At 44.1% G+C, this 14,190-nt stretch overlaps 1 protein-coding gene across 1 annotated transcript; it reads left to right on the top strand.

Annotated features, from left to right (window-relative positions):
- Positions 1-5,799: 5,799 nt before the first annotated feature.
- LOC133509672 (cytochrome P450 1B1) lies at positions 5,800-13,843 on the top strand. Its single transcript, XM_061836938.1, has 2 exons — positions 5,800-6,794; positions 11,961-13,843. The coding sequence occupies exons 1-2, from the start codon at positions 5,800-5,802 to the stop codon at positions 12,565-12,567; spliced, it is 1,602 nt and encodes a 533-aa protein (XP_061692922.1). The 3' UTR covers positions 12,568-13,843.
- The last annotated feature ends 347 nt before the right edge of the window (positions 13,844-14,190 follow it).

Below are 14,190 nucleotides of genomic sequence, written 5' to 3'. Positions count from 1 at the left end.
CCCAGACAACCTGCAGAGGAAACTTATTTTGGCCTCTTGTATCTGGGATCTTGTTCTTTCAGTCACAACCGTGACCACAGGTAAGTGTAGGAACGTAGATCAAACAGGAAAACAGCGAGCTTCGCGTTTCAGCTTAGCTCCTTCTTCACTACAACAGACTGATACAATCTCAGTGATCTCTAACCCCAGAGACCCCAGACTCTGCTTCCTCATGGGAAGGCATGTCAGTAGAACTCATGTGGTAAGTATTCTCCCCACAAGTTCACAAAGTCCCAGGTCCACCAGATTTCCCACAAAGTCGTCCGGAAGTCTTTCTCCATAACCTCACAAAACTCGTCCCATACATGAGCTTATGCTTCAGTGCCCACCAAAGCTAGATTCCGCTTGGCCAACCGGTACCCATTGGCTGCCTCAGGAGTCCCACAGGGAGGGACGTTGGCGTTGGCTGCCACTCAACCACGCCCTTTCAGGTCATGAGCATTGAAGTCTCCCAGCACAACGATGGCGTCCCCAGCGGGGCCCCAGATGACTTAGCTCTTAAGATCATTGTTGACAAACGAACCCCTGCACCACAATAAAGTGACGGCTCAAAGAGGGCCCCGAAATTCACTGCTATATAAAGACGGCTTGTATGTTTGGCTTGTTTTGGGGGGTGAAAGCAAAATCTTATTTTACAAAGCATATGCCGCCATTCGTCCAAAATAGAGCTTTGTCATCAAAACCTGTTCATGGGTTGTCCCCAGAGGTGTAGCCCTGTTTGGTGAAGTCGTCACTGTTGGCACATAGATGATGAAGTACCTGTGCGTGACAACTTCACGTTTCCCAAATCCTTCCAATAGGAGGCCCCTCTACTTCCCTACAGGCTCACAGCATAGATGTGGGGGCGTGAGATAAGATGAGTACGTTTGCTGAGGTCATGTGGGCTGTATCCTTCCACTCAAAGGCTGACATACCCACAAATCATGCTAATTGATGGATTCATTCACAATACTTCCGGTGAAAACTCCCTTTATTCAGCTCCCCCGTGTGAAAAAGCGCTAAAAGCAAGGAGAAAGACGCAACCTGGTCAGGCCGGAAACACGTTTCAGTGTAACTGTACCTTTGCTGCAGGTGCAAATCATCACCTGTACACACCTTCCTGCAAACCCCTCCCTGACCTCCATTCTCACTCACACGCGATCAGCAATTGAACTGTCAGTCACACAAGAAGACAAACTGCTGCTCACACTGATCTTTTTAGCACTGAGGTGTTTTCTTTTGTGGCCAAGTGGCAGAGGCTACTCTACAATGCTGCCAGCACCTACTGTAGCAATAGATTAACCAAAAAAAAAAAAAAACATTTCAGCATCCAAACACAAAGAAATGTGAGGTTGAAGGGCTCACAAACAGAAGGGTTGCTTTAAAGGAAATAAAAACCCTTTATAATGTACATTATTTTTAATTAAAGCTCCAAGGGAGATATAATATGTTTATTATCTCACTGCACTTGCTGAATTCCATCAAAATGAAAAAAAAAAAAAAAAAAAAAAAAAAAACAAGTCACACCAAGACAGACAAGCAGAGTAGAGCAGACTTGAATTATGGCAGTTGTGCACAATGGTAACATAGATAGACTAGAATTCAAAAAAGGTGCTTGGGGAGTCAAAACTAAATCTAAAGTGGAAAATAAGGTTATTGTTATGGATTAAACAGGCTTTAGCGTGTGTGGTATTTTAAACTAAAGCAGTTCTAAAAAAAACAAAAGTTAGTCACATGATCGTGGGATGTTCTGGATCACGAGTTCCCTTCTCAACAACACACGTAAATACGTGCACACGTTTTATCGTATGTCCTTCTGTGTTGAACAAATATCAAACTTAATGCTAACTATGTCTGTCTTTCTTAACGTCGGACGTAGTCTTACTTTTAAATGTGGATGCAGATAAAAACTTCCAAGTAGACAACTGGATTGAACAAATAAGCAAGCAGAATGAAGGAAGAGCAACACAAGCTGGCATGTGTGTGCTGTTTTGCACTGAGCCAGTGATATAAATTGACATGAGCAAGATGCTCAGGAAGGCTGTTGACGAGGAGGCCCGACCCGGTAGGCGGGATTGATGAGACAGACAAAAGTGACAGGAAGCAGGTGAAACTGACAGTGTAAACACAGAGTACTGTTCAAACAGAACAGAAAATAACAGGTGCGACAAGATGTGGGGAAAAAAAGGAATCGGAAGCTGAGGTCAAGTAATGGGGAGGGTTTTTGGGTCAAGTTGGGCTTCTGATCTGGGCTGCCTGGTTCAGAAAGGATACTTTCCTCACTGAACTCTGAGATTCCTTGAATCTTATTTCACACTTACAATATTTACAGTTTAGAGAATACATTTAGGTTAAACTGTGAATTAAAGACAAAAGGGGAATCAATGAATTACTAACAAATTAATAAAGAATGACTGAAAAAATACGAATCGGTACATACGTACCAGAGTCATTTCTGAGCTTGTTTAGTTGAACACAAATGATTTGAATAATCCTCCACCTTTTCCTAGTGATTCCTCAGATAGCTACAGTATTTAACCATCCTTTTTCGCATCGGCTTATCCTCACGAGTGTCGCGGGGAGTGCTGGAGCCTATCCCAGCTGTCAACGGGCAGGAAGCGGGGTACACCCTGGTTGCCAGCCACTCGCAGGGCACATTGAGACAAACAGCCGCACTCACAATCACACCTGGGGGCAATTTCGAGTGTCCGATTAATAATGCATGTCTTTGGGATGTGTGAGGAAACCGGAGTGCCCGGAGAAAACCCACGCAGGCACGGGGAGAACATGTAACTCTACACAGGCGGGTCCGGGATTGAACCCGGGACCTCAGAACTGTGAGGCCAACACTTTCCAGCTGAACCACTGTACCACCCTCCAGTATTTATTTACACTTCATTCCACTTAATTCAGCAGGCGACATGTCATTGCTGCCAAATCTTGTGACAATCACGGAGAAAGAAAGAGAGGGCAGGGATCAAGTGAAATGATGTGTAATTCAGGTTTCCAACTAACCAAACAGAAGGGGAAGAGGCAGCATCATTTTGTTCACAAATATCACGAGAAACTCAAAGGCAATGCTGACATTCTGTGGTTTGGTTCAGGAACAAGGTTCTGCAAGTAAAAGAGGCTGGATTCAGGCCACACGTCGCCTTGTCTCCACCCTCTTGGACCCGTTTCCGACTACAAATGCACCACCACACCAACATCTCGACTTGTGTGACATTCATCAAGGGAAGAAAACTGGACACTCTGTAAGTTCACTTTGCCTTTACCTCGAAATGTTCAACAAGGGCTACTTTTGCAGATGCATGCAGTATTTTAGGGATATTAAAAAAGGTCAACGCTATCCAAAAAATGCTTTACTTTGATTAATAAAAAATGTAAACATGCATAAAAGAATCATTGGATTAGTGTTGTTATTATTATTACGTTTTAATTTCTGTTCAGTGTTTTCATAAACTATTAACAACAAACTAAAAGGAACATCATCCTGGAGAGTTGCTCGGATTTAATATCAGATGCAACATAGATTCCTAGAAGTGGATGAAGTGAAATTCATCACTGTAGATAAATATGCTTTGTATACATTCATTAACACTGTTACTATACACTTTTCATGGAGGATGCAATATAATAAAAGAAGAAAAATGTAATGTTAAATGTAAAAGAGGAATGTATTGAGGAAAAAGATCATCACACAATATTCATTTCAACATAATTAGTCCACTACTGCTAAGAATCATACTATTGTAATTGTGCAGCAATAATAATAATAATAATAATAATTAAGGGGCAGATCTGCCTGTCACTTGTGAGGTCGAAATCTTGGCTGGGGCCTTCTTGTATGGAGTTTGCATGTTTTCCCTGTGCTTGCTGGTGTTTTCTCCACGACGTCCCGCCTTACATGCACTTTAGCCACTGAAGACGCTAAATCACTGGTGTCAAACTCAAGACTCGGGGAACCAAACCTGGCCTGCCACATAATTTTATGTGTCCCGCAAAAACAAATTGAGAGTCCACTTACTTGCTAAAATTGGTACCAAAAGTTCAAGTTGTCATCCGATATAATTACATTGAGATATTGCACACATTTTTTTTTTGGTTCAAAACCCCCCTTTTTAAAGTAACTTGAAAAAAGTTGTACAATTATCCTTGACTTTTTATTTCAAAACTAGTTATTCATCAATCTTTTTGGGTCAATGTAAATATGATGAGATGGTAAAACGACTTCACAGCCATAACAACCCTCTAAGGGAAACCTTAATTACAATGTGGCCTGTGAAAAAAATGAGTTCAACATCCCCGTGCCCTGCAATTGGCTGGCGACCATACCACAATGGCCTCGGCGGCACTAGGCTCCAGTTCACCCGTGACCTCAATCAGGACGAGCGCTGTAGAAAATGGAAGGATGGATAATGGGGTTCATTGGCTGCATCAGTGTAATGTAAGCTGCTGTCCGCGGTGCTGAAGCGGGTCCCCAAATCCCACTGGGCAAAAAGACGAGACCAGGAGGCCAGTAGTGGAGAAGCGACAGTGCAGATCCAGAGAGACACACGTGATCGGCAACAAATGTACAATCACATTATCGTATAGTGGATTGTGTACTTATTGCTAATTAGCTTTTTATGCTTAACAGCGTGGCGATCGCCTCCTTCTGGTGGCTTGATTGGAAAGCACACCCAAAATTCCATAGAATTGCACCTTGTCATCCAAATGTACAGAGTTGAATATTGAATTGCTCCTACATGCACCATGTCGCCGTCGTGTGAAACAATATTTGGCAACCCACATTGCAGTGGAGCCACCCGGCTTTGGGTTCCTGTGGCCTCTATCTGAGTGTCCGGTTTTTAGGGGTGTCCAGTTTCTTCCGTCCACTGGGCCACTCTCTGGTGGCCTCCTGGTTTTAACGCCGCCTTTGGCTGGTTGGCGTGAGGTCCTGAGGTGCAGCAGTTGCAGGTCACTTCTTAACGTTATTGTGAATGCAAGATGGTGTCAATTCACTTGCACGTGTCCACAGACACTCACTTCTGGAACTTATTCGCTTGCTGTGGTGCCATTAACTCATTGGGATAAATAACTCATAACTATGCAAAGTTAATAATCATGAAGAACAGCACAATCAACATACTAAGGAAAACAAAAAAAATGCATGTAAGATATAAGATGAGGGGATTCTTAGAAAGCAATGCCTTTGCGATCGTAATTTCATTTGATAAAATGGAATGTACTACTACTATTACTTTAGTGGGAACAAAAATATAGTTGCACATGACTCAAATGTAATAAACTGACATTATCTTCGCCTCTTTCCCTGGAAAATAATCTTTCACAACCAAATGGCTTGTGTTTTAAGTGCCGTGCGCCAGTGACACCTTACCTGCGTATCCAGCAGGGAGGGAGGGGATGCTGCTCAGAGGAGGGGATGTTTGCAGGCTGGAGTGACACCCTCTTTCACAACACCTAAAAAGAAAAAGTAACAATAAATAAAGCAACCTGCCCACCCTCTCAGACGCAGACGGGCTGCGATGTCGGGACGGAAATTTGGGCTACAAGTGCGAGAAATGTGGAAAATGCTCAAATGCGCGCGCAAAGAGCAGACAGGCTGCAGCGCAACTGGCTCCGCACTCTGAGATTTGAGCGAACAGAGAGAAAGTTTTTTTGTTTGTTTTCTTTTTTTATATTGTCAAGATAATATTGACTTGGAATTGAAAGCTACATTGGCGTGAGTCACAGCGCGACTTTAAGACGGATGCCGTTGCCGCTTGCAGGATCGTCAAGATGGCTTTGAGGCGGGATGCGAGCGGCGGAGAGACCCCGACGAGCCTGTTGCTGACTTGTGCCACCCTTCTGCTCTCCTTCCAAGTGTGCCGCTGGCTCCTGCGACGCTCAGCTGGGTGCCCGCCGGGCCCGTTCGCATGGCCAGTCATCGGCAACGCGGCGCAACTCGGCAAAGCGCCGCACCTGTATTTCATGCGCATGGCGGAAAAATACGGCAACATTTTCCAGATTAAATTGGGCTGGCGGAGGGTGGTGGTGCTGAACGGGGACGCCATCAAGCAGGCGCTGATCAAACAGGGCCCGGAGTTTGCCGGCAGACCCGATTTCACTTCGTTCCAGCTCATCTCCAACGGCGACGGGCTTGCCTTCGCCACCGTGTCGGACTGGTGGAAGGTGCACCGCAGGGTGGCCCATTCCACGGTAAGGATGTTCTCCACGGGGAACCGCATGACCAAGAAGACATTTGAGCGGCACATCATTTGCGAATTCAAAGAGCTCCTGCAGCTTTTCGTGGCCAAGACTGCCCAGCAGCAGTTCTTTGTGCCCCTGGAGGACCTGGTGGTGTCCACGGCCAACACCATGAGCGCGGTGTGCTTTGGTAAGAGGTACACGTACGAGGACGAGGAGTTCCGTCAGGTGGTGGGTCGGAACTACCAGTTCACGGAGACTGTGGGCGCAGGGAGCATAGTGGATGTCATGCCCTGGCTCCAATACTTCCCCAACTCCATCAAAACCATGTTTGACAACTTCAAGGCGCTCAACCGGGAATTTAACACCTTTATTCTGGACAAGGTGACCTCGCATAGGAAAACTTTTCAGTCGAGCGCCATCAGAGACATGACCGACGCTTTGATTGCGGCCTTGGACAAAATCGGTCAGAAAGCTGGCTACCCGTTGGTGAAGGACTACGTGCCCGCCACGGTTTCAGATATCTTTGGAGCAAGTCAAGACACCTTGTCGACAATGCTGCAGTGGCTCATTCTCATCCTAGTCAAGTAAGTCTGTTGACTCGGGACCAGCTAGCTAAAATCGGTGCAGAATTGTTAGCAATGAAAAAAAAAAAATGTTGAAAAAGCGGGGATAACCTTCCAATTGTACTTTTATGGGTTGATGGCTCCTAAACAGGATATATGATGCTAATGTTTCACCAAGTCGACTCAATCCACACCTTGCTGGTGTTTTTGTCCAATTTGAAGCTTTAATTTAATGGACAGCATCCACTTTGTCTTCCTTAGGGTTAATTCTAGCCAAACACTGACACAAAATAGACTCACCGGTCGGTAATCACATGAACTGATAGTGGGCGGATGTTATGAATTATTAAGAATTATTATTCTTCCAAAACCTTTTTTTTGTTTTGTTTGTGAGCTTCTCTTACTAGAATAGCGAGGAGGGGGGGGGGGGTAATCTCCTCCTGAAGGCACCAAACAAATTTGATATTCTTAATTGTTGGGTGGAAAAGTGGAGCACGCCAAAATAAAGTATGATTTTTTTTTAAAGAGTGATGGTTTAAAATTATTATTAAACAATACCAAAGAAACAAAAATAATTGATTAAGAATAGTAAAAGAAGAAAAAATATTTTTCAAAAAGCTAACACAAACTATTGCTTAATCTGATTATCTAATGAATAGAATATCTCTCTATATCCAATGAAAAATATTCAATCATCTCAATTAAGTGTTTCTACGACATGAGGCTGGGGTGGACAAAAGGGACACATGGTCTGGTATTTGCCCATTTCTGTTTACAATCTCTGATGAAGTTCGCCCCAAAAGTTTCGGGTCATGGCCAGTCAGGTTCTTCCCGACGAAATTCCTCCAATCGCGGCTTCCCAATGCACTTTCCCCAAACATGTAAAGACTTGTTCGAGGAGTCTTGGATTCAAATTGGAACTTGATTGTGATTTGAATCAGTTTTGAAGTAAGTCACCTAGAGTAGGAAGGCAAGCAAACACTTTAGAAAAATTGTACTTGTCAGAGTAGTTTTAATGAACTGTAGCTTTGACATTTACTCAAGTATTTATGTTAAGAAGAAGCATTACTCTGTTACAGTGATCTACATGGTACTTGCCACTTACATTTATCAATAATAGTGTTGACGATCGATTTTTACACTTTGGTTTTCGACTTCTACATCGGGCACTGTTGCTCCAATCCTGCGCGATTTATGGCTAAAGTTCACCAAGTGAACGACAAAATAAAGTCGTGTGTGTGAATTCAGCCCTATGGGGGCACAAACCAGTGCAATCTGTAGGCCAGTCCCAAGCCCGGATAAATCCAGAGGGTTGTGTCAGGAAGGGCATCCGGCTTAAAAACTGTGCCAAACAAATATGAACGTTCATCTAATGAATCCCATATCGGATCGGTCGTGGCCCAGGTTAACAACACCAACCCCCCCCCCCCCCCCGGCACTGCTAACCTGCAGGGCGTCGGTGGAAATTCCGTTACTGTGGGTCGAAGACAAAGAAGAGGAGGAAACCGGATCCATCGTCAGAAGAAAAAGAGGAATGCACAGAGCCTACAACTGAGTGTAGGGACTTTGAATGTTGGGACTATGACATGAAAACCTCAGGAGTTGATTGACATGATGATTAGGAGAAAGGTTGATATTCTGTGCATCCAAGAGGGACGGTGGAAAGGTAGTAAGGCTAAAAGTTTAGGAGCAGGGTTTAAATTATTCTACCACGGAGTAGATGGGAAGAGGAATGGAGTATGGGTTATTTGAAAGGAAGAGCTAGCTAAGAATGTCTTGGAGGTGAAAAGAGTATCAGATCGAGTGATGAGACCCACAGGTAGGATGTGACCTAGAGTTGAAAGAGAAATTCTGGAAGGAACTAGATGAAGTAGTTCTGTGCATCCAAGACAGCGAGAGAGTTGTGATTGGTGCAGATTGTAATGGACATATTGGTAAAGGAAACAGGGGCGATGAAGAAGTGATGGGTAAATATGGCATCCAGGAAAGGAACTTTGAGGGACAGATGGTGGTGGACTTTGCAAAAAGGATGGAGATGGCTGTAGTGAACACTTATTTCCAGAAGAGGGAGGAACATGTAGTGACCTACAAGAGTGGAGGTAGAAGCACGCAGGGGGATAATATTTTGTGCAGACGATGTCATTTGAAGGAGATTACTGACTGTAAAGTAGTGGTAGGGGAGAGTGTAGCTCGACAGCATAGGATGGTGGTACATAGGATGACTCTGGTGGTGGGTAGGAAGATTAAGAAGACAAAGGTAGAGCAGAGAACCATGTGGTGGAAGCTGAGAAAGGAAGAATGTTGTGCTGGCTTTCAGAAAGAGGTGAGACAGGCTCTTGATGGACAGAAGCTCCTGGAAGACTGGACTACGACAGCCAAGGTAATCAGAGAGACAGGCAGGAGAGTACTTGGTGTGTCTTTTGGTAGGAAAGGGGAGAAGGAGACTTGGCGGTGGAACCCCAAAATACAGGGACTCATACAAGGAAAGAGATTAGCGAAGAAGAAGTGGGACTGAGGAGAAGCGAAAGGAGTACATTGAGATGCGACGTAGGGCAAAGGTAGAGGTGGCAAAGGCTAAAGAAGAGGCATAAGAAGACATCTACACCAGGTTGGACATGAAAGAAGGAGAAAAGGATCTCCACAGTTTGGCCAGACAGAGGGATAGAGATGGAAGGATGTCCAGCAGGTAAGGGTAATCAAGGATAGAGATGGAAATGTGTTGATTTGTGCCAGTAATGTGCTAAATAGATGGAAAAAATACTTGGAGAAGTTGATGAATGAAGAAAATGAGAAAGAAGGAAGAGTTGAAGAGACAAGTGTGAAGGACCAGGAAGTGGAAATGATTACTAAGGGGGAAGTCAGAAAGGCACTACAAAGGATGAAAAATGGAAAGGCAGTTGGTCCTGATGACATACCGGTGAAGGTATGGAAGCAATTTGAAGAGATGGCTGTGGAGTTTTTGACCAACTTATTCAACAGAATACTAACGGGCGAAAAGATGCCTGAAGAATGGAGGAAAATTGTTCTAGTTCCAATTTTTAAGAACAAAGGGGATGTTCAGAGCTGTGGGAATTATAGAGGAATAAAGTTGATGAGCCACACAATGCAGTTATGGAAAGAGTAATGGAGGCTAGACTCAGGACAGAAGTAAGTATCTGCGAGCAACAGTATGGTTTCATGCCTAGAAGGAGTACCACAGATGCATTATTTGCCTTGAGGATGCTAGTGGAAAAGTACAGAGAAGGTCAGAAGGAGCTACATTGTGTCTTTGTGGATCTAGAGAAAGCCTATGACAGAGTACCAAGAGAGGAACTGTGGTACTGCATGTGTAAGTCTGGTGTGGCAGAGAAGTATGTTAAAATGAGGTTAAACTGGAATCCCCTTGGACCATGATGTTCGCAGATGATATTGTGAGATCCAGCGAAAGCAGGGAGCATGCAGAGGAACAATTAGAAAGATGGAGACATGCACTGGAAAGGAGAGGAATGAAGATTAGCCGAAGTAAAACAGAATATATGTGCGTGAATGAGAGGGGTGGAGGAGGAAGTGTGAAGCTCCAGGGAGAAGAGGTAGCGAGGGTGGAGGACTTCAAATATTTAGGGTCAACAATCCAGAGCAATGGTGAGTGTGGTAAGGAAGTGAAGAAACTGGTCCAAGCAGGTTGGAACAGCTGGCGAAAGGTGTCTGGTGCGTTATGTGACAGAAGAGTGTCTGCTAGGATGAAGGGCAAAGTTTACAAAACAGTGGTGAGGCCGGCCATGATGTACGGATTAGAGACGGTGGCACTGAAGAAACAACAGGAAGCAGAACTGGAGGTAGCAAAAATGAAGATGTTGAGGTTCTCGCTCGGAGTGAGCAAGTTGGATAGGATTAGAAATGAGCTCATTAGAGGGACAGCCAAAGTTGGAATGTTTTGGAGACAAGATTCGAGAGAGCAGACTTCGATGTTTTGGACATGTTCAGAGGCGAGAGAGTCAGTACATCGGTGGAAGGGTGCTCAGGATGGAGCTGCCAGGCAAAAGAGCGAGAGGAAGACCAAAGAGAAGGTTTAAGGATGTGGTGAGGGAAGACATGGGGGCAGTTAGAGAGGAAGATGCAGAAGATCGGCTAAGATGGCAAAAGATGACACACTGTGGTGACCCCTAACGGGACAAGCCGAAAGGAAAAGAAGAAGTGTGTGTGAGACGGCCTCCACGGGCAAATTAAAGTAAGTCATGACAGCTGTGCGCGACTCATGTTTGCATCACAGACAATGACAAGCAAAACCTTCAACATGGTGTGCCGGTTTGTCTCTGCCCAATCTGGAATAGTTCAACCCACTTGTAACCTGAAAACACCTTTTGGGAAGCTGCAGATGTTTTTTGGCTGTGCAGATGGCAACATTAGCTTTCTTTCTCTTGCTCTCCAACACACACACACACACACACACACACACACACACACACACACACACACACACACACGCACGCACGCACGCACGCACGCACGCACACACACACACACACACACACACACACACACTTGATTAATAAGCTTCTTCATTTCGTCATTTTAGTGGCAAAAGCAGATTTTGTTTTTGTTTCTCATTCACTCTCAAAGATGTAAAAAGAAATTAGTTGAGTTGTACAGATTCTAGGTCATATTAATGGTGGAATAAAAGTTTTAAAATGATGTGCTTTTCAAAAAAAAAACTTTTGCGAGACAAAAACCTGGCATTGGAACAGGGGTGTGTACTTTTTATATCCACTGCAGCCTTGTGCCAGGTTTTGTAAGCTTTACCTGGTGAGGCTATTTTGCTGTTTAAAAAGTAAAACCAATAGAGTGTAGTACAATTTCTTGGATCTGAATTTGTTACTTTATGAAGATTTTATTGAATAAACACATTTATGTTTTTGCATTATTCTTCAGCAGTCTGAATTGACACATTCATATATTTTGGAGTTTTTTTTCCGATTTTGTTTGATGCTCATGTTCTCTAAACAAAAACAAATCAGTTACTCACTTGTTTTTAGTATTTTGTTGACTGAGTACTTACTCTCCCTCAAGTAATTATTTGGAGGACTATTTTTTACTTTGAGTTGAGTCATATTATTGTAAAGTAACAGTACTCTTACTTGAGTACAATATCTGGTTACTGTACTCAGGTCTGAAGTCCTCTAACATGCTGGTCTCACTCTGTGAACGAAGGTACCCGGACATGCAGACGCGCCTCCAAGAAGAAGTGGACAAAGCGGTGGGCCGCAGTCGCCTCCCGAGCGTGGAGGACGTGCCCGTCCTGCCTTACGTCACGGCCTTCATCTACGAGGTCATGCGCTTCACCAGCTTCGTGCCACTCACCATCCCTCACTACACTACTGTAGACACCTCCATCGGTGGTTACGCCATCCCAAAAGACACGGTCGTTTTTGTAAACCAGTGGTCGTCCAATTACGACCCCGCACTTTGGACGCAGCCTGAGAAATTTGACCCACAGCGTTTCCTGCACCCCGGTGGTGAGCTGAACAAGGACCTGTGCAGTTCTGTGCTCATCTTCTCTCTGGGTAAGCGGCGCTGCATTGGAGAGGAGCTGGCCAAGATTCAGATTTTCCTCTTCACGTGTCTTCTGGCTCACCAGTGCCACATAAGCACAGACCCCGCCAGGCCGCCCGACTTCGGCTACACCTACGGTCTGACTCTCAAACCAAACACTTTCTCGATAGCCGTGTCTCTGCGGGACAACATGAGCCTGCTCGAAGAGGTGACCAGTCAGGTTTTACCTGAGGACATCCAAGCAGAGCCCTCAGACTCTGAATGAAAAACAAATGAAGTAAGACCAAAAAAAAAAAAAAAAAAGCGACACAAGGGAACTGAACGTATTTATGAGATGAAATGTCAAGTTCAGCAAAACAGGTCGGCCGTGTGTTCACTTTTAGGCTTCGAGTTGTTTTATAATGACGTGGCAAAGCTATCATGAATGTATGCGTTGTAGTGCCAGTTAGAGACAGAAGACGGCACGCATGAAAAGCCCCGTTCGTCATTCATCTCAGCATCTTTAATCCTAAACAGATTTCAGATTGCGCTACATTGAGGCTGAAGTAACGAAGTGTGGACATCACGGTGGAGTCTTGCTGTCAGGATTCAAACAATGACTTGGTGCACAACCGGGCAGGTAAGCTCATGGAGCAGTTCAACCCGTAAAGGACATGCCAGTGTACAACTTTTGACTTTCAACATAGTTATTCAGGAGTAAGGCAGATGGAATACCATCCATTCATCAATCCATCCATTTTCTTAGCAGCTTATCCTCAGAAGGGTCGAGGGCGTGCTGGAGCCTACCTCAGCTATCATTGGGCAGGAGGCGGGGTGCACCCTGAACTGATTTCCAGTCAATCGCAGGGCACATCGAGACAAACAGTCGCACTCACAATCACACCTATGGGCAATTTAGAGTGTCCAATTAATGGTGCATATTTTTGGGATGTGGGAGTAAACCGGAGTGCACGGAGAAAACCCACGGAGGCATGGGCAGAACATGCAAACTCCAGACAGGGATGGCTGGGACTGAACCCGGGTCCTCAGAACTGTGAGTCCACCGTGGAATACCAGATAATGCAAACAATACATAGTGAGAATAAGTGGAATGGGAGAAGAATGAATACGTAGAGAACGCTAAAGTACATGTAGGAGCTACTTATGAGCTGTTGTATCCATGCACCAACAAATAGACCTACATTAGGTCATGACAGCTTTTGTTGAATTCTTTACTAAAGTATAACAATATGGCAAATGTGGGTGTTTTTTTAAATTTGCTCCAGTGTTCCAACTACAATTATGGTGTGGGATTTAAAGCCAGACTGATAGTAGTAACATGCAAAGATTTACACGCTGAACATTGTCTACACAAATAATGTCTTGCAAAATTTATGGCACCCGCTGTAGAATATACAGTGGGTATGGAAAATTTTCAGACCCCTTTGCACTGTATGCTACTTTTATTTCTTTTTTTTTTTGGCCACCTTCATTTTTTTTACCCATTTTAAATGTTTTATTTCTTTGTATTCAAATGTTTTTAAATCACAGAAAGCACACTGAGACCCTTTGTGTATGAAATGTGCGATACAAAATAAATTTGCTTTGCTGAAATATTGCAGCCATTTGTTAAAATTATTTTTTTCCTCATTATGTACACACAGCAACACATATTGACAGTAAACAATGGCGCTGCTAACATAAAATAAAAATAAATACTGAAATATCACACAGCTACAGTATAATTTTTAGACCCTTTGCTGTGACACTCATATGTAAATGAGGAGCTGTCTATTTTCTTCTGGAAGAAAAGAAGAGCCTTGGTGAGAGAATTAAAAACCCCAAGATAACTGGCCGAGCTCAAGATAGCAGCCAGGAGATGGGAGAAAAAAGTTCTAGAAATTCAACT

This window comes from Syngnathoides biaculeatus, chromosome 12, assembly GCF_019802595.1.
Source record: "Syngnathoides biaculeatus isolate LvHL_M chromosome 12, ASM1980259v1, whole genome shotgun sequence".
Taxonomy (NCBI): domain Eukaryota; kingdom Metazoa; phylum Chordata; class Actinopteri; order Syngnathiformes; family Syngnathidae; genus Syngnathoides; species Syngnathoides biaculeatus.
The sequence above is the reverse complement of the archived record's forward strand: the minus strand, read 5'-3'. Positions and strand labels throughout refer to the sequence as shown.

Bases quoted from the DNA above. Each gene is read 5' to 3' on its own strand.
- LOC133509672 (XM_061836938.1), top strand. From the start codon at position 5,800: ATGGCTTTGAGGCGGGATGCGAGCGGCGGAGAGACCCCGACGAGCCTG. The intron at 6,795-11,960 runs GTAAGTCTGTTG...CTGTGAACGAAG, and splicing joins CTCATTCTCATCCTAGTCAA to GTACCCGGACATGCAGACGC.